Consider the following 27377-nt stretch of genomic DNA (forward strand, 5'->3'; position numbering starts at 1 on the left):
AAAAATCACAAAAATATACAATTTCAGACATGTGTTTTATCTTCTCTTTATTCTGAATCGAACCGGTTTCTTGATTTTAAAAGAAAAACTAACTTTCATAACATCACTCTTAAAGTTTCAATAAAATCTTAAAATTGGCCATGTGCCATATACCCAAAACCCTGCCCTACAAAGACATGTTAACAAACCCAAACAAGCAAAACGATGAACAGGTTGGGAGTGTTTGATTTTATTTTGGCTGCTTACAATGCCTACAACTTTCAAAAAGACAGGCTTGGTTTCTCAAGACATATTTCTATTATTGCTAATACATATTGCTGACAAATCTTTCATATTGCTATCTGTCAGGTCAGGTAGTGGGGCGATTTAAGCAAAGTATTACAAAGACAAATCACTTTGAGCAACTTTAATGATAGGTTTGTATGATTGCACAGCGGTTTTCACAGAACTTTTGGGTTATCTGAGGTTTCTCTGAATGTAATAAGCATGACTTCCACCTTCCTCATCACCAAATGCAAAAACTATTGTGTGCGTGTGTGTGGTAAAAATCACATAATATTACACAATCTGTGCAGCTTAATTCAGTCTTTTATTTCAAGTGAATAATATAAAATACAAATTTACTACAACACAAGCTAACCCCAATTTACCTTTTGAAGCCTTAGTTTTTTTTTCATAAATCAGTAAATCACATGATTACAGTAAAAAATATAATTAACGTTATTACACCTGCAATGTATGCAGTGAGTGCAACATATACTGTGTGCAAGTACGAATATCGCTTCAGAAAAAATCATATGTGCAAAAAAAACAACAACAACCTGCCATTCAAAAGTTTGGGATCAGAACGATTTTTTTAAATGTTTTTTAGAGGAGTTTCTTATGCTCATCAAGGCTGCATTTATTTGGTCAAAATGTAGGAAAAATTTTTAATATTTTGAAAAATTATTATGATGTAAAATAACTTTTTTCTTTTTTAATATACATTTTATAATAAATTAGAATCTAATTTATTCTGTTATTGGAATTAGAATCTAATTTATTCCTGTGGTGAAGTATTTTCAGCATCATTACTCCACTTCTTTCAGTGTCCAAAATCATTCAGAAATAATTCTAATATGCTGATTTATCAGTGATAGAAACAGTTGTGCTGCTTAATATTTTTTAGAAACCTGTGTTTTTTTCTCCCGTGAAGTCAGACGAAGAATGACGAATGTCGCGTGCAGTGGAAAGGCTTCACAACTTGCAGATTTTATGTTCACATACAGGTACATGACCCGCTGCATGAAAGGTTATATTCGAAAAGGCAAAATAGGGGCAATTTAAAGGGACACAGACCTGGGTGGAGGCTGTAACAGGTCACGTGGGTTCCTTGTATCCTCTTTGCGAGCCCATGTGTGAAGAGCACGTTACAGATTGCTGTGTGAATATATCCGGAAGACACTCCCAAAAGACTATCCACAACTCCAAACTCCTTGTGAATGCGAAGAGTGTCAAAGTCAAGGTAACCATAATCACGCAAATATGAAGTTACGGTGACGATGCGGCTTGTTGCACATTCAATCGGTCCAATAACAGGTTAACTTTAGTCAGGAGGAAGTGACCAAGGTGATTAACTAACGGTCACCTTGATTTTGCCAAGTAAGACATGTTCCTAGATCAACATTATTGTCCAAAAATATAGATTTATCCCAATCCCAAGCTGCTGTGGAGTGCTATACCCACAGCTATTTCATATATAAATAAATACAAATATTACATAAAAAAACAAGCGTTTATCCATGTTAATGTAATCACTCAACAAAGGTATAAAAGCTATCACAAAAATGAAAATCTGTAAATTTTTTCACTCCCACTTCAATCCTTAATGGCTTACTTTCTAGTGTGTAACACAAAAGATATATAAAAAAAAAATGGCGGTTTTGGCAAAAGTCATACAGATTTCAACCAACATGAAGATGAAAGTCTCAATTTCTTTTCTAGTTGAATTATAAACAAACACCACGAAATGGTCTGTTATTTAAAAATCTTTATATATTTACAATGTAAATGACATACATGTCAGACTTTTTTTTTCTTCTTCTGACAAAATGACACTTCAGTCACATGTACATGACCAAAAGGGACAATTTTAGTTGAACAACTAGCTTTATACACAAATGAACTTCACAACTAAGGCTGTAGAGGCTCTAACACTACAAAGAAATGGACAGTTCCAGAAGAAACCAGAACGCTCAATGATTCTGCTAATAAATCCTACAAAGGTATTTGCACATGTACGCATTTCTGCATGTAGTTACCTATTGTGCAAAAAACTGCAGAAAAAGAACAATCCATTTTTATAACAAAATAAAATATTTTGGAGTAAATATACTGTTCAAAGGAGTACATAAAAATCCTTGCACTGACAAAGTATACAGGGTGTGGTGTCGACAAGTGAGGTTTAGGGAAAAATCGAACGGCTGCTTCTCAGTCAAAAGGTTTTGCATAAAAAAACATGATAGAAATGTAATGTGCAAACACGGTCCATAAAACCGAGCCCCCAAAATACCTCCATACAAATGAATGAATTAACCATTTTATCAAAGTTCCTCAATTCCAAACTGCATTCACTGTACTTTCAAAGGAGAGGAGGGGTTATGATACAGACTTGGACTGTAGCACTGGCATTTGGTGGAGTTTGGGAGTCTGTATGTCAACCGCTTCAGTCTCTTCTTGGCTAATGCTGGTGGACATCTGCTCTTTTTTGGGTTGGTTAGCAAACTCTGTGATGCTGAACAGGAACTGCATGCAGCCCACTTTGATGCAGCTGCTGTGGTGGAGCAATGCAGTGCCCTCCCAGCCGGCTCCGCTGCCCCCAATAAGGCTGGAGCTGCTGGCTTTACAGTTGCAGGGTGATTTGGGTCCTCCTTGTGCCTGGCTGCTCATCACACCACCTGCGGGCATCAGCACCGTCTCCGCACACATCTCAACAAGCGGTATCCTTGACTTGTTACCTCCTGTGGATTTACCAAACCAGATATAATGCATTACTACAATTCATGTCATGCATTACAAAAACAAAATATGGGCGGTACTCACTGATGCTGTTTTGTACTTTGGATGCAAGCCCGCTGGGTGAAGTGATGTTTGGTTTGTCGGAGAAGTCACATGAGTAAAGCACGTTATCTACAGTCGTCCCATGCTCACTGTAGTTCAGAAGCTCATAATGCTTCGTGTTCTAAAAGAGATTAAATTACATTTAGAAGCTTTGATCTCCCTTGATGTGTTAAATCTGGACAATTAAATCAAAATGAGCTTCCCAAGAGCCTTTAATGAAGCGTAATAATTATGGATAACACTCACTTCATCATAAAAGATGCAGGCATGTTTCCCAGAAACGTAATTGCAATGACCGTAGTTTGTAAGGCACACATCCATTTCAGCACCTGAAACAAAGCAAAAATCTCTTTGAATCTGATTCAAAATAATGCAAACGCAATGTTGTAGCAAACCCTACCTGTTCCTATGTACAGAGTCCTATAGCACATGTTGATAGCTGCCCCTTTTCCTGTTAAAGGACACAGTACTGCTCGAGCTTGTACGTCCCTTTTTTGTGCTGCAAAAAGCAAAGGCTTGCTATATTGTGACTGGAGGGGCAACAGCACAGCCTCAATGTGATGTGATGGGTGAGTTTTGTTACCGTCTGCGAGGGGGGAAGGTTTTGAGAGAGAGGCAGTGACGGCTGGAGGAATCCCACATTTGTTTGAGGGTTGAAGTGATTTGGGAGACAGAAGCTGTTGGATCCTCTGCCAAGCCAGGAGTCTGATAAACTCCTCATCCAGCTCATTCATGTCCACTTCTACAGCACAGGGAGAATCCCATTGCTCACAACCAACGCAAGATTATCATTTCTACTGGACAATGAATGGTTTCATTTAAAAATCATGTCTGGCTGAAGTGCGTCTCTTACCTGCATCGCCTTGAACCACATTCTTAATGTAGCTGTATAAACTGCCTATAGAGGACGGGAGCACCGAGCCTTTCCCAGCAGGCATTACTTCTGCGCTTACTTTGTTCTCTGGAAAAACAAGACATAAATATTACATTTTGTTGACCGAAAAACCAACTGAAACTCAAATTTAATTTCAGAAATAAATCCTATTTTATAATATAAAATAGATGAGTAACCTTTTTAATTATTATTTTTTATAAATTACTTGTTTTGGATTAAATATATGCAGCATCAGTGAGCATAAGAGACTTGTCAATTCCTGTGCAATATATATTAAAATAGTTATTACCAATTTGTCTGTGGGGAAACAAAGATGATTGTGATTTTTAACCTTAGATCACAGCTGAAGGAAGATTAAGTATGATGTAGAATCAAATACCTTTAGTTTGAGATGACAAGCTGCTGTTCAGAACTGAAGAGTTCCCTACAGCCGAGCTGTGATGATGGGCAGGCGAGTCCAAAGCAAGGCTGATAGATGAAGGAGTATCTCTCTGCATACAGGAGCTGAGGGGACTGCTGCTCTCAATCTTTACATCTACATGATTGAGCAGGGCTGGCTCTGAGAGTGCTGGAGTTTGTAGTCTAGAGGGGCTGTTGGGCCTGACACATACTACTGGCCCATTCACTCCCATGCCCTTCTCAGCTGGACTGTCAGCATCACCCTGACAAGATCTTTCTCTGCTGCTTTCAGACTGTTCAGCTGCAGCACAGGGCAGCACAGGGGCCCCCTGGGGGCCAACTTGTGTACCTCTAGGCTGGAAGCAATCAGAATTCTGAGAGCTGAGGTCCTGCATCTCTGTAGACTCCTGCATCTTCACGTCTGACATGTCAGTCTGCTCCGAGTCCCGGAGGGAGGATGACATCTGCTTAGCAGATAAATGTTTCATAATACTGCACTGAAGTGCAATGACATGATGAAGCCACTGTGAAAAAACAAACAAAAACACTGAATGATACAAAATACTTTTGCACTCATTTACAGCAGTTTAATTTGTTATACAATCACTTTCTACAGTGCATTTACCTCCTCTTGCTCCCCTTCACTGGGTAAATGTTGAGAAGAACATTCTTGTTCCGCAAAACCGTTTGTGACTAGCAGTCCATTGCGAAGACCCACTTGATCCACCAGCAAAGGGGGATTCTGGTAGTGACTTTTGATGGCATTGGGGACCTACAAACATATCCAAGTAACAAAAATTCAAAGCTGCTGTGTTTGCAAAGTTATTTTTTCCCAATAATCTGAACACTGGATAAGGTTTTTTTTTTTTTTTTTTTACAGAAAAATCACAGAGTAATCTTAAACCAAATGAAAAACAAATGAATAATGTAAATAATAATGTTGCTCAATAAGTCTCCACCTTCAATGTCTTTTTCTTGATGTGGCGAACACCTCTGCGGTTGGGGTGATGTTGGCGGTGAACCCAGCGCAGGAAGTCCACTTTGACTGCATGTTGGGACAATCGGTCCTGGAACTGATCGAACAGCTGGCAACGTGTGCTGAGGGTCACGTTATTTTGGTTTAGCTAGAATGGAAATAAGAAACTTTTTTATTTTACAGTCCACAATATCATGAGAGTGTAACAAAAGCACAATCAATCGGAAGACAAAATGAGCTGGTTGAATTATTACTAAAGTGGCATATATCACACAAACTCAATAGAGAGAGACAACTCTTATTACTAATGTCACAATAATAACATGTTTGGTGTTAAACATCCCTAACATGAACAAGTGATCCGAGACAAGACACTAACCACCATGTGCTCTGCATGGTTGGGACACATCCATCTCCCTGTGGGCATGGCAGTGAGAGGGGGGTCCAGGCAGTCCATGTGGAACAGGAGCGCACAATAATCACACTGGATCAGAGGAGCCACCCTGCAGCTCCTATGGAGCCAGAAGAGAGAGGAAACTGATACACTGTGCAACAATATTATTTATATACTATTATAGACAGTTTATATATATATATATATATATATATATATATATATATATATATATATATATATATATATATATAATCATAGCTTTTTCAGTATAGGTGTGCATAATTTCCCCATGTATCATCAATTTATATTTACCACAGACCAAACACTATTTTTAAAATTTCATAGGAAAAATTTTCTCTGCATATATACTCTTTATAAGCCAATAATTGACATGATGCTGTCAGTGTCTAATGTTTCTGGACTCTTACTTGCCACAGGTAAAACACACTTTCACTGGCAGAGGGACCAGCCCGCTGGGATCCAGCTCATGTTGTGGCCTCTTTACATTCTTGCCTATTGCCTCCTCTTTCCTTCTGCGCTTACTGCTGCCTGTAGATACACACACACACAGTTTAACTATAACAAAAAAACACAAAGCACACTTTAACCACGGCAGAGTTGGCGAGCCTCACCTGGCAGTGAAGTGGTGCACGTAAGCTCACTGGGCAGCTGAAACTGCGTGGGGTTTCTCTCCATGGCTGCAGCGATCAGCAGCTGAAAAGGTTTCTTCAGGTGAGGTGTGGCGCTCTCAGACTCAGAGCCCTGCACTTCCTCTTCGACGTCCATCAGGTCCTCATCCACGTCATTATGTTCTGACGGTGTAGGCGTGTCGGTGGACGCGTTTGAAGTGGGCGTACCTGGACGGCTGCTCGTGCGCCGCTCGAGAAGACGGACCTGTGCGACGGCGAGTCTCAGGCCTCCTGATGCGGCAGAGGGCAGCCCGTCCAGACGCAGCTCCAGCTCCGCTGCAGGGGAGGAGGACCGCTTGGACAGCTGCCGCTCCAATGCCCCATTCACCTGCTCTGCCTTCTGCTCACGCTTCTAAAAAAAACCCCCCAGAAAATTACACACAGCTCTGTTCCCAAAACTAACCGTTTAACATGCTGATAAGATATTTTAATAAGCATTATTAAAGTATCTCTTACTCTAATAACAAAAAAATAATAGCACACACGTTGACTGAATACATTATTTACAAATGTTATTGATTTTTTAGACACTGAATGACAAGCAAGTTTTTTTTTTATTCAACTTTTTTTTGTGCTTAAAGCAATGCATTTTGGGGTTGTATCCTTTGTGGAATAGGCATGTATCTTGTTTCTTTTCAGGAAATTAAAAGGAATAGTTCACCAAAATTAAGCATTTATTCTTTAATTTCGTTATACATTGACAATTGTCATTTTTGTGTGCACTACCCCTTTATATTTGAATAGATAAACATTAGACAGCTTAAAGGGTTAGTTGACCCAAAAATGAAAATCAGGCTGCGTTTTACTCACCCCCAAGGCATCCTAGGTGTATGACTTTCTTCTTTCAGATGAATCCAGTCGGAGTTATATTAAAATTTTCCTTTAATCTTTCAAGCTCTATCATTGCAGTCAGTTTTTATTTTGTTTATAAAAAGCGCCCTTCCATAAAATAAAAAGTGCATCACACGGCTCCGGGAAGTGAACAAAGGCCTCCTGTAGCAACTCCAAGCGTTTTTTTGCACAAGCTAGATTAAAGTGATTATTACATTTTAAAAATTGATATTTTTTTTTTTTTTTACAAAAACACATCGATTCACTTCAGGAGGATTTTGTTCACCACCCGGAGCCATGTGAGACACTTTTTTTTTTTTTTAATGGAAGGGTCACTTTTTATTTCACTTTTTTTGGACTGAAGCACTGCAACACCTGCTGACTGCAATGATAGAGTTTGAAAGATCTAAGACCATTTTTTATATAACTCCCATTGGATTAGTCTAAAAGAAGAAAGTCATATACACCTAGGATGCCTTGAGGGTAAGTGAAACGCAGCCTAATTTTAATTTTCCAAAAGTTGATTTTGGAAATTTTAATTTAAATTTTTAAAGTTTCCAAATACAAAACAGCAATGGCAAATACCATACTTCACCAACCTTTTTGCGCACACTGCAGCGATGACACATCCAGTCACCAGGGGGCAGCATCTCTCTGCTCAAAGGTGGATTACTGTGAAGAATCAAGTGTTTATTACTTTAAAAAATACAGCAATGCTTTTTACACATTTTACATTTAAATTCTCAGCAGAAATAAAGATTCTTGCATACAGTTAAAGCTTACAGGTTTTATTCATGTGCTAGATGCAAAGAAAACCACAACGCTGCAATCAGCGTCTAGGTCTCACCAAAGCTAAAACAACAGACTGAACCACAAGGATGCTTTGCAATCTTTTGTTGCAACATTACTGATATTCTACAAAAATGTAAATCTTTTTTTATTTTCTTCATCTTTGCCATGCACGCAGGCATTATAGTCCAGCTTTATATTACATTAGCAAAGAGAAAGGCTGGATCAATTTTATGTGAAGCACATCCGAACAAATCTCCCCTCAGGACAGGAGAGTTGTTGAATAACAATACATTTACTTTCCTTTAGTGATAAGCATAGGACTATAGCAGAGTTTGCATTCAACAGCCATCAAATTAGACATGAGTGATTCCATCCAAACAAAGCCTTTATGATAAAACTATTAAGACACTGCTGTGGCTTCAGAATGAGAGTAATGAGGGTTAACTACACAGAAACATCCTGTAAAGATTTTTTTTCTTAGGTGCATTTATATTTTACACTGCATAGGCTGTCAGTTTTGAGTAGTAAATTGAATAAAAAACTTTTTAAATGCCCATTTCTATGCATGTTTTTGTTGGATGAGGAAGTGGTGATGTGCACAAAAATAAAATGCACCTTTAGCAATCATAAAAATTTACATTGATTATGTGTGCTAAGTTTTTTAGTGTTAAGTTTCTACATGGGACAACTGTCAAACTGACTGTAGTTTCTGTGACAGTACAAAATTATATGAAAACCCTGACAATAAGAAATGCTTCTTGAGCAACAAATCAGCATATTAGAGTGATTTCTGAAGAATATTTTGACTCTGAAGACTGGAGTCACTGCTGCTGACATTTCAGCTTTACCAAAGTAATAAATTGCATTCTAAAATATATTACAATAACACATCACAATTTTACTGATTTGATCTTATTCCTGACAAAATAAGTGCAGTCTTGGCGAGCATTAGAAACATTTCAAAAACTTTTGTATGATAATGCATGTCATTAAAATATTTTGTTACAATTCGCTAACTGCAAGTTCATAAATACATTTGCTATGAAATAATGCATGTGGTACGAACCAACTTAATGTTTCCAAGACTTCCACATATCACACTCTTAATGCTCATCAACCAACAAGAAAATGTAAGCCTGTAGCCTTTAGAAATCAGCAGCATAAGCAGACTTAAGTACACCCACACATGAGAACGCATTGCAAACATACCAGCACTGCAGGTGAAAAGCAGCGGGACAGTGATCACAGCAGAGCAGGTCTCCTCCCTCCCGGCAGCTATCGCAGGTGTCATGGTTCGTGGCTCGGCCCCCTCTTCTGGTCTCCCTCTCTGGTTTGCGTCTCTTCTCTCCATCCTCGGAGCGTGGAGGTGCGAGCAGCTGTTGAATTTGCTGGAACAGATTGGCAAATATATTTTAAGCACGCATGTAGTCGCACCAAGATCTCCTGACAGACATCAATGTAGAGTTGCTTCACACATTCAACTGGTGTTTCTAACCCTATCCTTGCACATTTGGGATATTATACTAATCTGAGACACACACACAATGCAGACTCTGGATTGAAATTAAGGGTGACATTAGAGAGACCCCAAATCGTACAGTCCAGGGGAGCCTTAAGGACCACTGCATTCAACTATAAGGTCATTAAACCTTTTTACATGTCAAATCAGATCTATCTGAATACACATATACATTATATATATATATATATATATATAGACATTTTGCCTTCGTTTATACTTTCCAGACAGGCAACTTCTGCACCAGGCCAGCATAAACTACCCAAGGCAAATGTCCACAAACGACAAATTTAGATTCTGCAGTTTGCTCTTATTATGACTCATTTAATCATTAATACAGGCATATTTAACTCACACAAGACAGTGATTCGAGGCACAGCTGAAGGGCAGACAGGCTTACCTCCATTAGGCCCCCAGACGTGTCCAAATCGTACAGAATCTTCGGGGTCTCCATTTTGTCCCACATTCACACTGCTAAAATATAGCATGAACACACAACACGACAGCAGCTCTCGCGTTCACCAAACCCAGGCGGGTTTACCTGCTGTCTTTAAGCCGGTCTGGAAATATTAAACGGGCCGATAACCGAACAAGATAACGTTAGCGGATTGGCTGCTCGAGGTTCGGCCAGCTAGCAGCTATCAACAAACAAAAGCACAGATCTCGCCAGATGTCCGAGATCTGAAGAATCGCTCAAACTCTCGTTTAAGTGCAAATATAGTTCCTATTTTGAATGCGAGTTGCTGTCTGGTGCGGTATTGAAGGGTTCCTGAGGGATGTAAAGGCCTAGCTCGCTAGCCTAGCAGCATCCTCTGCTTCAGCAGCAGCCGCCTGCAAAGATGCGTGTAGAAATCCACAGCTGTCTGTCCCCATCGCATACTGACAAAAAAAGCACTCGTTGTCGCAAATTACGTCTGCTGGATTGATTGTCGGCGGTTAGGTCCTCATGTGCAGAAAAACTCGTGGATGGCGCTCAGATGACAGCAGTGAAGAGCAAAGGTGTTGTTATGAAAAGCCATAGCTAGTAGCTATGCTAACTGGCTGGCGTTACCCTCCTCTGACTCGACTCCAGCGGGCTTGGAATGAATTCTGCGCATGCGTACTGAGACGCAGTGGTGAACGGCTCCCCCTAGCGTTAGTCTGAAAGAACAACATAAACTCTCCAAGCCTGCAGGCCACGTTTTCTCTAAAGCACAGCGAAAAAGATTAGCCTTTCCAAAAGGAAACTGTTTGTGAAGAACAAATAATAACAGCACAGTCTGATGGAATATCATTTTTAATTGAAGATATGCTATGACAGTGTTGTGGTAAATAATTACAGTACAGTGCAACAAAGTAGAAATATATCATTTTGGACAATGATAATCCTAAACAACCAAGTCCCTTGGAACTTTTAGGCTAAATTCCTTCCTTTCTGAATCCCTCAAAAATAAATACATAAAAAAATAAAAAATAAACTCAAACTACACTGCTATAGGCTACTTAATGTTGCAGCACTTGTCTTATTAAGTAACTGCTCATGCTGTATTCCTCATTGATAAGTTGCTTTGGATAATTTAATATGAATGTAACGTCTGTAACTATACCAGAGTTATGGATGTTGCTCTGACTTCCAATAAATGTTGTTTCTTAGGTTCCCAAACTCGGTTGTTTAGTTGGAGACAGTGAAACATTGAAACATACACTCAAGATGCAAGTCTGTCATGTGACCAACTGTGATGTTTTTGGCAGCTTTTGCTAGTTACATTGAAATGACAATATTTCAGTCAATACAGACAACATTCATATGGGGACCAAGCACATAATTGTTTTAGATGATCCATTTAATTGATATTAACAGACAGACTGTGAAATGATAAACAAAGATCTATTCTATAATAGATAAACCCCATATATATACATACATTTAAGCCATATCTAATACAAATTTTATGTACATTCTTAGATATTTATATATGAAGAGTGCCTGCTGATAGAGTACAGTCAGTTGTTATTTTGTTCCATACAAAAACATACAAAAATAAACGGAAACCAAAAAATAGAGCCAATTGATCAGTGAAGGAGGGATGATTTACAAGAACTTTCTGTACATAGATTTTTACTTCTGGCAAAATCAATCGAAGCTGAATTTAAAACAGATAGAGACTACTTCCCCAGCAGTCTTTTCTTTGACTGTACAAACAGGCAAGCCATAAGTAAGGTTAACGTAAAGGCTTGAGTCCACCCCAATGAAACAGGGACCCACTTCACATTACTGGATACAAGGTGTTCCAGTTTTCATGCAAAATACTACACTTCATGAAACTAGATCTTATTTGAAGGTTTATAATCACAGCTGTTGTAATAACACATTTCATTTTCATTTTGTGGGAAATTAAAATAATAATAATAAAAAACGTAAACCATGCATAGGTTTAATTGTACAATGGTTGCTGAGTTTAACATAATTGTTTTAAAGAACATTTATTTTTCCTGTATGAAGGTGTTCAGGTGGAAAATGTTATGATTATATTTGGGACTAGTTCATTCGTATAAGAACTCCAGATATAATAAAAGTTTGAAGTCAAGTCAGAAAATAATAATAATAATAATATATTTATTCAGAAAAGATGCATTAAACAGCTCAAAAGTAAAATCAGAATGAGATCTAAATGCTGTTCTTTTGAACATTCTATTTATAAAAAAATCATGAAAAACAATTATCAAGATTTCCACAATATGTGAGCAGCATACTGTTTTTAGCATTGATAATAATAAGAAAGAAAGTTTCTTGAGTATCTGATCAGCACATTAGAATGATTTCTAAAGGATCATGTGACACTGAAAACTGGAGTAATGGATGCTGAAAATTCATCTTTACCATCACAGGAATAAATTAAATGTTCTATTCAACCTTAATCTATTCAAATGGAAAACACAATAATATTTTTACAATATCCTCATTTTTAATGTATTTTTTTCCAAAAATACTTTTCTTTTAAAAACATGAAAAAAAACGTCCAAACTTTTAAATGGTAGTTTATGTCATTGCTATGGAAACCCATTTCTGCCTTATTCTTCCAATTAACAGGTAATTGTGAATTTATTTGTATTTTGTTCAATTACTTTATGTGTGAATTTATATCATTTCACAAGTGCAACTATTTCCTGTGCTTGTGATTTATTTAAATCTCACAATGTAACTTTACATGTGAATTTCTTGGAGAGGGGGAAGAATGGGGTTGTGAGTACAAAAGTGCGACACTTAAAAATAAATAAATGAAAAAAATCTGTTTAGCGAGACATCAATCACCTAAATAACATGTACTCCCCTATTATCAGTCTTTTTTATTATTATTATTATTCCTTAATTTGGCTCAATTACGGGTAAAAACTGTACAAGCAATTCTGCTAGGCCATGGGTATTGAAGCTCTACAAAAATAATATCATGTTGTCCACACACTTCGCTTGCGGAAGTCCTCAGAAGCAAGGTGATATTTACAGCAGATGAGAAAAGATGAGAAGGTAGGTGAGATTAAGAGCAGAGTTGGCGACACAAGATGTGAGAGGAACTGAGAGATCTTCCACAAGGCAGAGAAAGGCTTGCGGTCCTCCATGCTAAAACCAGCTTAAATGGAGACTTCGTATTCTCTCGTATCCTGCAGAACGAACAAACAAAAACATGTCAGATATAATCCATTTAACATATGCATATATACATAATTTCATTTTGTGAGGGGTAGCAAAACCAATGCTAGCTGCAAACACAATATGAAATAGAGATGCTAAAGATGGAGACGCCCTACACCAGTGGTTCAAACCTTCTCAGCCTTGTCCATGTGATGCTATTCCATTGATCAACTCTCCTTACAGGCTCTTTCTTTACAACAGAATCCTAGAGAGTACCTCTGGTGGCTGCTTTGAATCATAGGTCTCTGTACAAATCAAAAATACCATGCAACTTAAGCATGAAAAAAAAAACGTAAAAATAATAATCAGCAATGGAAACATAATGGAAGTCTGCAGGAAAAAACTATCAGGCTACTTTGCTGTGAAAACTATGCATGATTTATGAAGTGATACTGTGATGTTTTCACAAATAAAAACAATGCAGATTTTTAAATGAGCATTTAAAAGCCTTCTGACGTTTATGAAAAATAAACAGCATGATAAATCAATAATGCATATGAAAACAAACCTTTATAATCCAGAAATTAAATGTCCAAAATGTAATATTGATCAGCTATGCTTTTTGTAATCGCACTCTTTGGGAAACCCAGACTTGACATGTCTTTTTTCACACCCGAGAGATGCTTCTGTTTGCATCATCTTCACATACTGCTAGTACACCACTTCAGGGCATTAGTGCATGAAGAAGCGGCACACATACATGCACAAACACATACAGCACACAGACGCTCATCTGTCCAGCCACACACACTTAACGTACAGTCAAAGCAGACTTTGCCCTAGGGGCCAGAAACTGTTATCGAACGGTTTAGTATATGCAGGGAGTGAGCTGCTGGGACTGTGTTATGACTGCCACACCACAGAGAGAGAGAGAGAGAGAGAGAGAGAGAGATCTGGAGGGAGACTAGCACAGCACATAAGAGGTGCGAATAACCTGCAGTCTGTAGTGCATGCTAGACACAGGAGGCTGGGGGAAAAGAGCATGTATTATTGTAAAAGTATTGACTTTCAAAATCTCACCTCATTGTTCTTCAGGGATGCAGATAGTGAGAGAGAAAAGCAAGTGCCAATGTAAGTGATTGAGCAAGTTCAATTATGTAAAAAAAGAAAATTCTGAATTAAAGTGATAGTTCACCTAAAAAAAAATATTATTCACTCTCATGTCGTTCCAAACATGTATGACTTTATTTTTCCCATCCCAGATGGCAGAAATTTGGTATAAGATTTTTTTCTATTCTCTTATGCTCACAAAGACTGCATTTATTTATTAAGAATAGAGTATAAACATTAACACTGTGAAATATTATTGCAATTACAACTGTGTTTTATTTGTTCTGTTTGAATGCCGCTTTGGTACTAAAGAAGCTTTCCTAATTCTCTAAAGCTCTCAGAAAGCTCCGGGATTTCATCAAAAATATCTAAATTTGTGTTCTTAAGATGAACAACGATCTTATGGGTTGGGAGCAACATGAGGGCGAATAATTAATGACAGAATTTTCATTTTTGGGTGAACTATCCCTTTAGTAATATTTTTGAAAAGACTGGGATACATTTTTTGCAGGATTCTTTGAAGAATAGTAAGTTTAAAAGAACATCAATTATGAGAAATAGAAGTCTGTTACAACAATTTAAAAGTCTTTATGGTCACTTTTGATCAATTTAATGCATCCTTGCTGAAAAAAAGCATTAAGTTCTTAAAAAAATATCTTACTGAACCCCAATTTTTGAATGGTATTGTAGCTAAAAACAAATGAGACTGCACTTTTCTCTCTTTTGTCACTATTGAACAGTATATTGCCATATAGACTAGTTTTATGATGCCCTTTATGATACCTTATGATACTTTTAGAGTATTTTATTTTTAATTAAACAGCAATGGTCACCTTCCATTTGCGAGATTGAGCTAAATGTCTTCCTTTTGTGCTCCACAAAAGAAAGAAAAGTCACACATGGGTTCGAAAAGATATGAAAGTATGTAAAGGATGACGGAATTTTAATCTGAACGTGAAATACCTTTTTCATTATGAATGAATGTGAATATATTGAACAATGAGAGCAGGTGAAGCAGAGGTGGCTGGTGATATGCTAATAGACTCCGCAATAATAAGGTTAAATGTGTCACATCCTCTGGTGTTCTGGCCCAGTGATAAAACTGTGTGATCTCTAATGATGAAATGATGAGGGCGTGGCTCCATGCGTCACTTCATTTCAACTCCAGAATGGCACTTTACAGCTAATTAGATAACAGAAATGAACCCACAATATGGCAACGCAGACGGCGTGCAAAGTGCAGATGTGCACCTGTAAGACTGAACACATGAGTACCTCTCAGTCCTGCCATGAAATATCACCACAAATGGATACGATGGGTGGGATAGGTTTCTATTACAAGTGAGGAGGTGGTTGCAGATGAATGTAGCCTGTTGGTGAGCACATGCTTTACTTACTGCAGTCTCGTAGATGGGGTTTTCAAAAGCTGACTCTCCTCTGATTTGATCGTATTGTGGTGATGTGGACATGGAAAGACGTAGAGACTTGCCTTGCACTCTGAGAATAAAACGTATGACAACAATTAATTTGACTTGCAATGGTCTAACCCACAGGAGAGGCATTTGAACAAAACTGTAATCAGAAATGAACTGTGTCACATACAATATATAAAAATTCAACCAATGGAATCTGCAAGCAATTTATATTTTACTTCTTCGCACAAATAACGTCATTTAACTATAAAAGCGGTAATATCGTGAAATATTACTACTCTTTTCTATTTTAATATATTTATTTTATTAAATTGTAATTTATTTCTGAAATGGCAAAGCTGAATTTTCAGCATCTTTACTCCAGTCTTCAGTCTCACATGATCCTTCAGAAATCATTCTTATATGCAGATTTGCTGCACAAGAAACATTTCTTCTAACTTTTTTGTGCAATCGGATCAATAAAAAAAATGGATGAAAAGAAAGATTGAAAAAAAAATCTAAAATAGATATTCTTGGTAATTAAAATGTATATTTATTTAAAAACAAAACAAACAAAAGAAGCTTACCTTGAAAAGTAGAAATATATCGACATGATGATAATTACGATTACGGCCACTGGGATAAAAATGGAAACAGCCACACTTGCTCCCTCCATACTGAAATCTGCACTGGCCACTGATTTGGCACAAAGTATAGCAAATACATAAAATAAGTTAGGCTGTATACCTATGAAGACAAATTCCTGTGCATTTCTAAGATGTTCTTACCATCCAGTCTGCGTTCATCTATGTACTCCAGTGTTACCGCTGGGAAAAAAGCGAGAGCTTTTAACAAATGAGAAAATGTTGCTTGTCATACCAATTATTCAAAACAAACACTCCCTACCCTGAAGAGAAACAACATATCAATAAATAAACATCCACTGCAAACAGGAAAGAGACCTTATGTGAATGATATAGTATGCAGATCACACATCAGGAACACTGCAAAACACACAGAGTACCTTTGCACAGCGGGGGTGGATGGCTCCATTTGGAAGGATGCCCGGGGACACAGCGGAGAACAGGCTCACCCTGGAGCTCATACCCACTCATGCAGGAGAAGCGCACAGTTTCTCCAGCCTGATACACATGCTTCTCCGAGCTCTGAATGGTATAGGGAGGAGTGCCGGGGTTCCTACATGGCTCATACGAATCAGCTGTATAACACAGATATACACACATCCATAAATATGGATTAGGTAATTGCATACTAATTACTTCTGAAAAATAAAAATGAAAGCAATACAAAGCAAAACAAAAGAAAAAAGAAGATTAGTTAGTTCTAAACTACTACTTTCTTTAAGCAGAATGAGACATTGTAAAACAAAACAAAACTAAGCAAAACAAACAAAACAAACAAACAAATAAATAAAATAAAAAATAAATTTTTTTTGTTAGTTCTACACGAGGCCCGGAAAACAAAACAAAATATAACAAAAACCAACAAAAAAAAAAAAAAAAAAAACTAATACAGATTAGCTAGTTTATAATTTACTTTAAATAAAGAAAGAAAAAAACACAAAGAAAAAAAAATTACATATATTAAAACAAAATATTGATTTGTTGGTTATAGCTATCACTTTTCACACACATTCAGACATATGGATTAGATAATTCTATACTAACTACTACTGAAAGAACAAAACAAAAAAAATGAAAAAGAAAAGAAAAGAAATACAGATTAGTTAAATCTAAACTACTACTTTCTTTAAAAATCCCCTCAACATAATTGTAAAGCACTTTGGGTATAGAGCAATACACATTAAAAGGGCCACATAAATGCCTCGTTCATTCATTGAGTCACTGCAAACAAAACAAAATAAAACAAAAACCACCCAAGCAACCAAAAAAACAAAGCAAAAAACAAAAAACAAAAAAACAAAACAACTAATACTGATTAGTGGGTTTAAAACTATTTCCTTTAAGTAGAACGTTGTAAAGAAAAGAAAAGAAAAGAAAACAAACCAAAAATTAAAGAAAAGAAAACAAATACATATTTGGTATTTATAAAATATTACTTTTGTAAACAGAATAAATAAATAAATAAATAAACAACTAAGTGCAAAACAAACATGGATTAGTTAATTATATACTACTACTTTTGTGAATAAAATGAAACCTTGTGGACAAAATAAACCCAAACTATTGTTTCAGTGCTTATATTGTAAACTATACTGCATAGGATTGATTACAAGTTTAAATCACAAATCATTTTATACAGTTAACATCCATAAGTGTGTATCTGTAGGTGTACATCTGGGATTATTTGTGAATAAAATCATGTGCTCACGAATGCATTTGGGCAGTTTCTCGCTCCATTTGGGACCGGTGGAGTCACGGTGGTAGCAGGAGAGCAGGCTGTTTCCGGACAGCGAGTAGCCTTTGTTACAGATGTACTGGACAGTAGAGCCCACGATGAGACGCGGGCCTGACATCACCCTGCGACTGTGCTCCACCGTGCCTGGGTCTGGGCATGACAGGACTGGCAACAAAATAGCAACAGGTCACAGATGTCATTGTTTATATTAAAACAATACTGCAGCTTTCTTTAGTTGAGTTTGGAGTTGGGTATATTCAGTACTGTATATCATAGATATATGATATATGACTATGTTAATAATTTTGTAATGTAAGCATAATAATAAAATATGCAAATACTTTAATATAGCACTATATATATTATGAGTGGCAATTAAAATATGACATTATATATTGCAACGCTATAATATTGTAGTTCTTATTTTCACCTGAGGGTGTCACCAATGACTTACATACAAATATTTGTACAAAAACAATGCTTTTGGATCAGAATTGTTAACCATTTTGCTTTCTATGCGGTTTTTACATCTTTTACATATCAGCTTTTTACATTACTATTATGCATTTAAATATCAATATAAAATAAATTTTATCAGTATGCTTTCTGGTTTCTCTGTTCTCCACATTTCACATCATACTTGTGGTTCCATAAAATCAGGTGCCAGGGGCCACCGCTTGTCTCATCCAGAAAGTATGAGACATGAAGAACATGTGACTTTGATCTCAGGGCAGTGTACGGACACACAGTGCAGTATAATAAAAAGATTACTTCGCTCCTGCCTGCCCAGCTGCAAACCCAATTCTCTCCTCAGCAGTAGAGGGACAGGAAAAGGGGCCGGGAGAGGCGAGTGAGTTAATGATGTTTGCGTGGCGGGTGAGAAGCTTTGAACCAGATAACGGTCCCTGCTGCTTTTGGCCTGCTGTTGCTGCTACTGTTTTTGTCAGGGACAGCGGCAGAACCTGGACCCTGGGGCCATTCGGTCTCCTGTCTGCTGATACTTGAAAAGAGGAATATCTGCAGACATCCTGGGAGCCTGCAGTATTACGCACTCATACAGAGCGAGTCTGAGCAACACAATAGCCAGGCGACGAGATTTAATTTCAGGCACTGGAGTGACTTTGGCTAGTCGTGGAGCTGCCCTGATTTGAAATTTGTTGATGAAACACTCCATGCATCAGCGGGACGCCATCGTGGTCTCACCAAGGGGTGGCGAGCGAAATAAAAATTCTTGCAAAATCACAAAAATCACTTAAGGTGAGAGCAATGAGAGGAAGATGCACCAAGACTGTGGAGCGAAAAAACACCTACTTTATCCGTGAAGTCGCCCTCGAAAGAAAAGTGAGTGATTACCCACAAAGCCCTCGTTCACTCTTTGCCTGTCCTTGAATGGGACCGAGTTGCAGAGGTGAACAGGCACTTGTGAAATCCCCCCCCCTCAAATTGAATTCAAAAGCTCATCTAGTTTCGCAGAACAGGATTGCTCTTGATCAATAGGCAGTGCGTGTTGGTTTGGAAGTGGGGTGAAAATAGATTTTAAAGAGAGTGGTTATCATCGTGAGCGTGTGTGTTTTCACCTCTTTCGCAGCTGGGCAAGTCTCCGCTCCAGGTCAGGTCCCACTGACACATGAGCATTTCTGTGCCCACCACCTCAAAGCCTGGGTAACACTGATAGGTCACCACCGTGCCGTGTACCAGGTCAGGGTGAGATGTGGTCTTCCAGCCGTTGGAGATCTCTGGAAGCTCTGGACAGGTGTCGTTACGGGGAACCTCTGCAAAGAGGAACATTTCATCACTCTGTGGTTGGTCTTTCATGATTTAATCTTGCTGCATTAACAATTTTTTTTTTATGTCTTCTAAAATACCTCAGGAGAAATTTAATCAACTAAGACAATGAATGTTTGCACAACAGATTATTTGGCTTGGTTGGGAAAAGTATTTGATAATATGACAATCCTTCGCTTTTGATTGTAAACTTTGGAATTATAGTTTTTAGATATATTTTTAGTTTCTTCATTTTAAAATTAAACCATTTTGACATCATTTATTCACCCCAAGTTTTGTGTGTATATATAATTATTTTTTTATTTTTGGTAGAAGAAAGCAAGTCTGGTTTGGAACAAGTTGATGAATAAATGTTGATAGTGGTCTTAACATTGCACTTATAGTTGCTAACAAGCCAAAGTTTGCAATCAAAAGTCAGAGATTATCACGTGGTCTCAACTGTTTCTCATTAAATTCTCCCAAACCAAAGGAAATTAAGCCGATTTCAGATTTAATCTGGCTGCTTTCTGGCTGCTTTCAAGACGGAGACATCTGTGAGACATCTTTCATGCCATTTAATCTTATAATGTCTGAAAGATATCAATTGTTAACACATTCAAAAATCTCACTACTTCTATATGGATAAACACTTGAGACACCTGTGAGTTCTAACTTGTTATTTTCTTTCCTGTAAAGTAAGACTCAATTAGTTTGATTAGGAGAGCTAAAGTGAGGGAAAGAGAGACAGAATGTTCAATAATGCTTGCAAACAATTTCTTTGTTTCTCACCGTGTCCCTGAACAAACCACAGGTGTTGTGTTTAATGACTGATAAATCAAATGCTAGGAATCAGCTTGGCTGTGATTAAAAATTTGAATAGAGCAGCACAAGACAGCTGGCAGGCATTTTGCTGATGTCCATTCTTAGCGTGGCAGAGCTGGGGAGGGCAAGGCACCCAGCAAATGTAGCTAATGAGTACAAACATGCACTGTAATTGTTAGCGCCTCTGCAAGGCCAAATCCCTGCACATGCAGGAGCTGCTGGTGGAATCTTCCCTCTGTGCTGCGTGAAGGAAATGGAAAAACAGTCCATTTCAGTCCGCTCTATGAATCATCTGCATTCCTCCACCTTCCAAATAGAACTTATTATATTTTATCTGATCTTGTGCAATAGTCAGCCACCAGGAGAAGCCGATGGAATGACCTCCTTCTTTCATCCTCAGGAAAGGTGAGGACTCGCTCTTATAACCTCTCTCCCTCGTACTTCTCCTCACCACTTTTTCATCAGACTGAGACTGGCAATCCATTAACAGATAATTAATGAGCTTCATCCAAGTGCTTTTAGATGTTTGGCATCGTTAAGATCATTATTTTTTTCTCTAATGTGCAGCATTTAAAACTACTGTTTTCTTTTTGACTACATATTAAGAAGCAGTTTATTCCTGTGAGTCAAAGCTGTATTTTCAGTAGTCATTACATTCTGATGAACAGAAAGATCAAAAGAACAACATTTATTTGAAATAGAAATCTTCTGTAACAATATAAATGTCTTTACTGTCACCTTTGATTAATATAATGCATTCTTGCTGAATAAATATATTAATTTCGTTAAAGAAATCTTCCTTTTGAATGGAAATTGCAGCACAGTGGTTAAATGGGTCATTACCGAAAAAGTGCACCACAAAACCATTGTTGTAGCCGTAGATGTTGGTAGCAGGGTCCGACTGGAACTGGATGGTCACATCAGCCATGGAGGTGTAGAGTTTGAAGCGAGGACGGGAACCGCTGTACTGGCCAAGTATCTTTGCAGTCAGGTCATCTCCATCGTAAAAAGTCAGCAGGTCATTCTTTCCCATGTGGAGACTGTAAGCAGATAAAATACAACAGGTCAATCCCAGACTAATCCTCTATCTCAGATGTTCAGGTTTCCCCTCAAAGCAATACCAGGGCCCGGGGACCTCCCCTCTAACTTGTCTTCCTCTAGGTCTTATTTCCCAGCCTTACCACTTTTCTCTTGCCCCTGCTGCAAATGAAATATTTTCTGCTGTTTAATGTTTTCCCACTGCTTTTGTTAAGCATTTTTTTTTTTTGCATAGTTTCAATAGCTGTGCAATCACAAACCACATTAATCTCACTCAGACTATAAATTGCAAATGATTCAGCGGGTGGGGGGAAACAACTCCTCTTATCTCATTTTTGGAAATAGCTGGAAAATCAGTTTTCTGATATCCAGGAGCCAGAAAGAGAGGACATTTGGCAGCTTCCCTGTGGCAAATTAAAGAGAATCTCCATCACGGACATGCTTTGAATGGTGAAATTATTATAGATTTGACTTTTTTTTTTTTTTTAAACAAACATTTTTACCATTTTAAATGACCATTTTTCCAATTAATGCATTTTTATTAGGGATACATTTATACACATCCATGTCTTACACATCACTTCTTAGTTAAATTAAGAGTAGATTAAAATACTAAAACATTTTTTGAATTGAAAACAGAGACCAGAAACTTAAAATATTTATATTACAGGTACAAGAAATACATACACTAATGTTCAAAATTTATACTGAAAATGCAGTAAAGAAATAATAAAAATACCAGAAATATTGTTTTTTTTTTAAATTGCAATATAAAAATACATGCTTTCTATTCTTAAATGATTTTAATAGAATAAAATGTATTCCTGTGATGGCAATAAAATAACATTCTAAAATATTAAAACTCTTTCAAACATTTCAAGAAGCAACTCAATTTAATGTTGAAAACAGAATTTAAGAATACTTTCAGAGTTATATTAAAGTTCAAGAGCATATCATTCGACTTTTTTAATCAATTTAATGCATTCTTGTTGAATAAAAGTATCGATTTCTTAAAAAAAAATCTATGAAATAAAAAACAAAACTGACCTCAAAATTTGAAAAGTAGTTTATATATAATAGAAAAATTAGAAGGAATTTTCCATAGTCACCTAAAACTGTCTCTACCATCCAAACATAATTTTTGGATCACATCACGTATAAAAGCAAGTTTCATTTTTTATACCTGAGGGTAATCCAAGCCTATTGGTCAAAAGCTTGGGGAAAATATAACCTTCAGAGCACTTTGTACTGCCTTAAAGATGCCTGACAGCTTTACACAAAAGTGACAAACCCCAGCCTACAAAATAATCGTCAATGAAAAGCTTTACCTTGAAATCATCTACTTTACCGATGCACAAATAATCACTACACTACAAAATAGACATATTGAGGTATATTACAGCATACATCTCTCTATTTGTATGTGAATGTGATCTGTAACTGTGGCTGACGTCCACCAAACCCAGGCAGTCTGGCCGGTCGCTGGAGGAGGGAGTGTGATTTAGGCAGGCAGGGAGGTGGCATACACACTCTATCTTGTCACTAATTAATCACAAGTGGGCAGTAATGGAAGTCATTACTGAGGAGAGGGGAATAATTAATCATCTCTGTTCTGCTGCAGCACGAGGCAGAATGGTTACATTCAAGCAAAATGAAGACAGGATGTTTAAATTATGGCTTACACGCATGCACACACACATAAACCTACTGTTACATATGGATTGGATGTATATTATTCAACTTTCAACAGCCCTCTAGTACTGTATGCAGGAAAATCCATGTATGCATTTCCACTGGGAGACACATTTAAACCAGAAGAGCCCCTGACTCGCTCTGAGGACCAGAGAGAGTGAAACTGTGTCAGCCCTTATTGGATTTGTTGTGATAAAGTTAAACAAGCCTTTGCGTAGCCGCACACCGTATCTGCCGAGAAAATCAATCATGCTTTCCATTTGCTGGCAGTAATTTCATTTTGTTTAATCACAAAAACAGGCTCAGCTTGACTTGGCCGACAACACAGCCGCCATCAGAATGCATTAAACTCTCATATAGGGCTCGCAGACACGTCGTCCTCCGCTTAGCACAACGAAAGGGAAGTGACAAATGCTGGCTTTTTAAAAAAAAGAAATGTCAATCCAGACATTCTCTGCATCTCAGACACAGTTGAAATACGGTTCTGCTCATGAAAGCCGTGAAGATGCATTTGATTCTGTTTGCTTGAGAGATAAATGGGAGTATTTTGTGGAGGATTTTGCGTCTGGCGTTTCTTTGGAAAACTAATACATTATGATCCATCCTCTGTCACGCAAACCGAGCATATCTGTACCTATCTGTAATTTACATGGATGACAGGCCACAACTGAGAACAACTGTTTTCATGCATCACAGTGAACCAATTCTGAAGTGGCAAGCAGAAGCCTGTCTTCTTTTCTCTGCTCAATGTCTGTTTAGTGGAGAATCATCTGCCTGAATGATTGCCCTGCTGGAAAGAACACCATTTCCAATCAAATCCCCTTTGCTTAGGGCTGGGCACGATGGGCCTGTGCTAGACATACCAACAACAGCTTTGCGCCCAGGGCACAGTAACCCTGTGTGTCCTTGAAACGTAAAGTAAAGCTAAATTAAAAAAAAAAGTTGCACATATGTGCAACACAATGTAACTGTGACTATATAAACATGCAGTATCACTGACAAAATACAATATGTATTTTAATGAATAAAATGTATTTAAAAAAATGTAAACTATGTAAATGTAAACTACTTTGTTGGAAAAAAAGGAGACAAAATATTATAGTAGACTGCTGTATATTCCTCTATACTGTGCAAGCTTTCATGTGTGCGAAGTTCAAATACCCAAGTCAGGGCTTCTCTGTTAAAATTCTGTGTTTTAGCTAAATTTTAGCTAAACACACTAGCTCTTTATTACGGAAGCCCCAACAATGATATGAAAAAGACAAAAAAGTAAGCCGCTGTTTAGCCTTCAAATTCAAAAGGTTTTAATGCATAGTTTTTCTTCTGAAGTATCAGTGAGCATTTGAACCTTCTGTAATAGTTGCATATGAGTCCCTCAGCTGTCTTCAGTGTGAAAAGATGCATTTAAAAATATACAGTAATTGTTGGAAAGGGTTTAAATACACAAAAATGCTAGAAAACCAAAGAATTTGTGGGAGCTGAAGGATTTTTCTGAAGAACAGCAGGTAGTTTAACTGTTCAGGACAAACATAGGACTTTTGAGCAACTATCAGAAAAAAAAACCCAGCTGTGGATCATTCAGGTAACAACACGGTATTAAGAATCAAGGGGATGTAAACTTTTGAAGGGGGTCATTTTCGTAAATTCAACTATCATTTTGCTCTTGTGGACAGTATGTAGACTTCTTTTATGTGAAATATCTTACTAAATACTAAAACAAAAACATGCATTTTGTATGATCCCTCTTATTTTGGTAAAATAATTAACATTTTGCAGATTCTAAAAGGGGGATGTAAACGTTCGACTATATCTAAGTCTCTGATATTAATTTATAAATCAAATAGCATATCATAAATCACACCAGATGAGGTAAAATATACCATGTGTATGAGTTCCATTCTGCTGGTTTGTGCTTATTGTGTGCAATACCTAAAATGTAAAAATGAATCAGTTTAACTATTAAATAGCTTGATGAAAATGTGACCAAAGCTATTCTAAAATGCTCAGACATTTAGTCGACTAAAACCTGACTAAATAAAAACACTGACAATTTTGTCTAAATATGATAATGATTAAAAAGTACATTTTGACACAGGACTAAGACTAATTTAAAAGATAAAAAAAAGATGTCTGACAAAATTAATACTACTACTTTTAATACTACCTGATAAAAATATTCAAATTTTCTGCAGGCATAGTGATTCTACATGGAATAAACCGTTACGGAGACACAAGAGACTTCAGATTGGACTTTAGTCCACAGCCATTTGTTTAAAATGGACTCTGGACAGAGGCAGCAAATTAACACAGGACTTTCCTGAGATGAAGGTGGATAAGCCCCAGTTACTTCTGGATGAAAAGCTGTACAATGTTGGCACTGTGAAAAGCCGGTCAAACAGAAGAGACTAAACCTTAATTTGGATTGTCAACATTTCCAGAGAGACTTATAGAGGATGAAGCCTTCTCAAATAAAGGAGAGAAATTAGTTCCTTTGTTTTTGCAGAGTTCTTCTTTAATTAGAAAGTTAAATATTGGTCTGGGTTCTGGCTCGGTGCCTGGGGGGATGAGACAGCCTTGATTTATTACCAGCCAGCTAAAGGCTGTGACTCTCTGAGGTGCACGCAACCACCGTTCAGAGCTCTGCAGCCAAGCCAACTGTAAACCCGAAGCCAAATGCAGGAGAAAATGAGAGAAACTATCATAAACAAATCAACAGCTCATGGTCAGTCAGGACTACATTTCAATTAAACTGATTCAAATACTGATGCGTCACAAGAAAAGGGATGCAACCACCATACAGAGAATATGAGATTTACAAACACATCCAACAAATCTGTATGTTTTGCATTGCACTTCCAATAGTGATTGCATTAGACATGGATTAAATAAAGTCCAGAGACAATAAAAACAGGAAGGTTGTACAATAGCAAGTATTCACAGAATTTACGTACGGACCATAATTAATAGCTTTTAATTATTTCTTATAATTAACGCCATATTCAATGCAACTAACTATTAATGCAACAATATATTATGGTAGACGGTCTGTTGTGTTTTTGCACCCCATGTGCTTTGTGACCTAGTGTTCCCGTGTGTTTGATTGTTCATTGTTTCCAGATGTGTTTCATTATTAGTTCATCCTCCTCACCTGTCTGGCCCTCGTTATCTGCCCTATTTAAGTTCTAGCCTGTGCCATTCTCTGTGGTCCAGTATTGAATGTTTGTCTTGTGCTACAAGTGTTCCTGTCAGTCCTGTGTTGGAAGGATTAAAGACTCCGTTTACTGTGAAATCTTCTTGTTTCATGCTCCTCAGCGTAGTACAACTGTGGCAGATAGTTAAATCTAGAAAATATATACTGTTGCAGTACTGTTCTCAAACATATGCACAATGTATATACACTTTATATATTAATTTGTTAAAGAACAACTGTGGCAGATGGTGTTCTGTAACTCCTTCTGCTAGTTACATGGTTATTGTGAGTCATTTGGACTATTCATTCAACAATTTGTTCAAAAATTATATATGAATGAAACCAGTGATTATCTATAAGTGAGAGTCATTAAATAATGAACTATTTAGTTCAAAATGTAGCTCAGAGAATGTTCAGTTGCACACACGTTTGTTTCTGTAAATTATGGTGACTTACCATTGACTGCTATTAATTTTATATTTGTACTGTAGGTGTTTTTTATTCCTTAACCCAACACTAAACCTATCCCATACAGAAAACCTGTTTGCATTGTTACACTCTCAGATAAAACCATTTACTATTTTTTTTATATATTTTTGTCCCCACAATGGTAAAAATTTCATGGTTTTAATATCCTTGTGGGGACATTTGTTCCTCACAATGTAGCATAAACAAGTATACACATGCACAAACCAACACACGCTTTTGTGAGGGCTAAGGAAGGAAGGTAAATACATCCTTCTTAAATCATGCCAGTCTTGCA

At 37.3% G+C, this 27377-nt stretch overlaps 2 protein-coding genes across 4 annotated transcripts in view; both read right to left on the minus strand.

The window, feature by feature from the left end:
* Positions 1-2014: 2014 nt before the first annotated feature.
* Positions 2015-10721, minus strand: phf12b (PHD finger protein 12b). 2 transcript variants are annotated; one of them, XM_052576533.1, is made up of 15 exons: positions 9998-10721; positions 9288-9466; positions 7886-7958; positions 6399-6807; positions 6195-6315; positions 5749-5881; positions 5353-5517; positions 5019-5165; positions 4374-4917; positions 3953-4060; positions 3683-3841; positions 3500-3598; positions 3346-3428; positions 3082-3220; positions 2015-2999 (listed from the first exon to the last, which is right to left on the minus strand). In XM_052576533.1, exons 1-15 carry the CDS (start codon positions 10061-10063, stop codon positions 2638-2640), a joined length of 2787 nt encoding a protein of 928 aa, XP_052432493.1. In that variant the 5' UTR covers positions 10064-10721; the 3' UTR covers positions 2015-2637. The 2 variants fall into 2 exon arrangements, with proteins under 2 accessions (XP_052432493.1, XP_052432492.1); XM_052576532.1 differs by having other exon boundaries at positions 3500-3841; positions 9998-10720.
* A 136-nt stretch (positions 10722-10857) lies between these two features.
* sez6b (seizure related 6 homolog b) overlaps positions 10858-27377 on the minus strand; it is a 161344-nt gene continuing 144824 nt past the window's right edge. The window contains exons 10-18 of one of the 2 annotated variants that reach the window (XR_008157150.1): positions 21538-21734; positions 19686-19880; positions 18082-18273; positions 16754-16948; positions 16518-16556; positions 16317-16425; positions 15715-15814; positions 13399-14296; positions 10858-13236 (exon numbers count right to left, since the gene is read on the minus strand). Coding sequence is in view for 1 of the 2 variants with exons in the window: in XM_052576531.1 (XP_052432491.1) it covers positions 13207-13236; positions 15715-15814; positions 16317-16425; positions 16518-16556; positions 16754-16948; positions 18082-18273; positions 19686-19880; positions 21538-21734 (1057 nt within the window). In the remaining variant the exon portion in view is untranslated. The remainder of the gene's footprint in view (positions 13237-13398; positions 14297-15714; positions 15815-16316; positions 16426-16517; positions 16557-16753; positions 16949-18081; positions 18274-19685; positions 19881-21537; positions 21735-27377) is intronic. The other variant, XM_052576531.1, reaches the window with a different exon arrangement.

This window comes from Carassius gibelio, chromosome B15, assembly GCF_023724105.1.
Source record: "Carassius gibelio isolate Cgi1373 ecotype wild population from Czech Republic chromosome B15, carGib1.2-hapl.c, whole genome shotgun sequence".
Classification (NCBI taxonomy): Eukaryota; Metazoa; Chordata; class Actinopteri; order Cypriniformes; family Cyprinidae; genus Carassius; species Carassius gibelio.

What these genes read in the sequence shown, in the direction of transcription:
- phf12b (XM_052576532.1), bottom strand. Translation starts at nt 10,063, where the DNA reads ATGTGGGACAAAATGGAGACCCCGAAGATTCTGTACGATTTGGACACG. An exon ending in TCAAGAAAAAGACATTGAAG is followed by an intron (nt 5,166 to 5,352) that starts GTGGAGACTTAT and finishes ATATGTTTGTAG; the next exon opens with GTCCCCAATGCCATCAAAAG. An exon ending in CCTGCATCTTTTATGATGAA is followed by an intron (nt 3,221 to 3,345) that starts GTGAGTGTTATC and finishes AATCTCTTTTAG; the next exon opens with AACACGAAGCATTATGAGCT.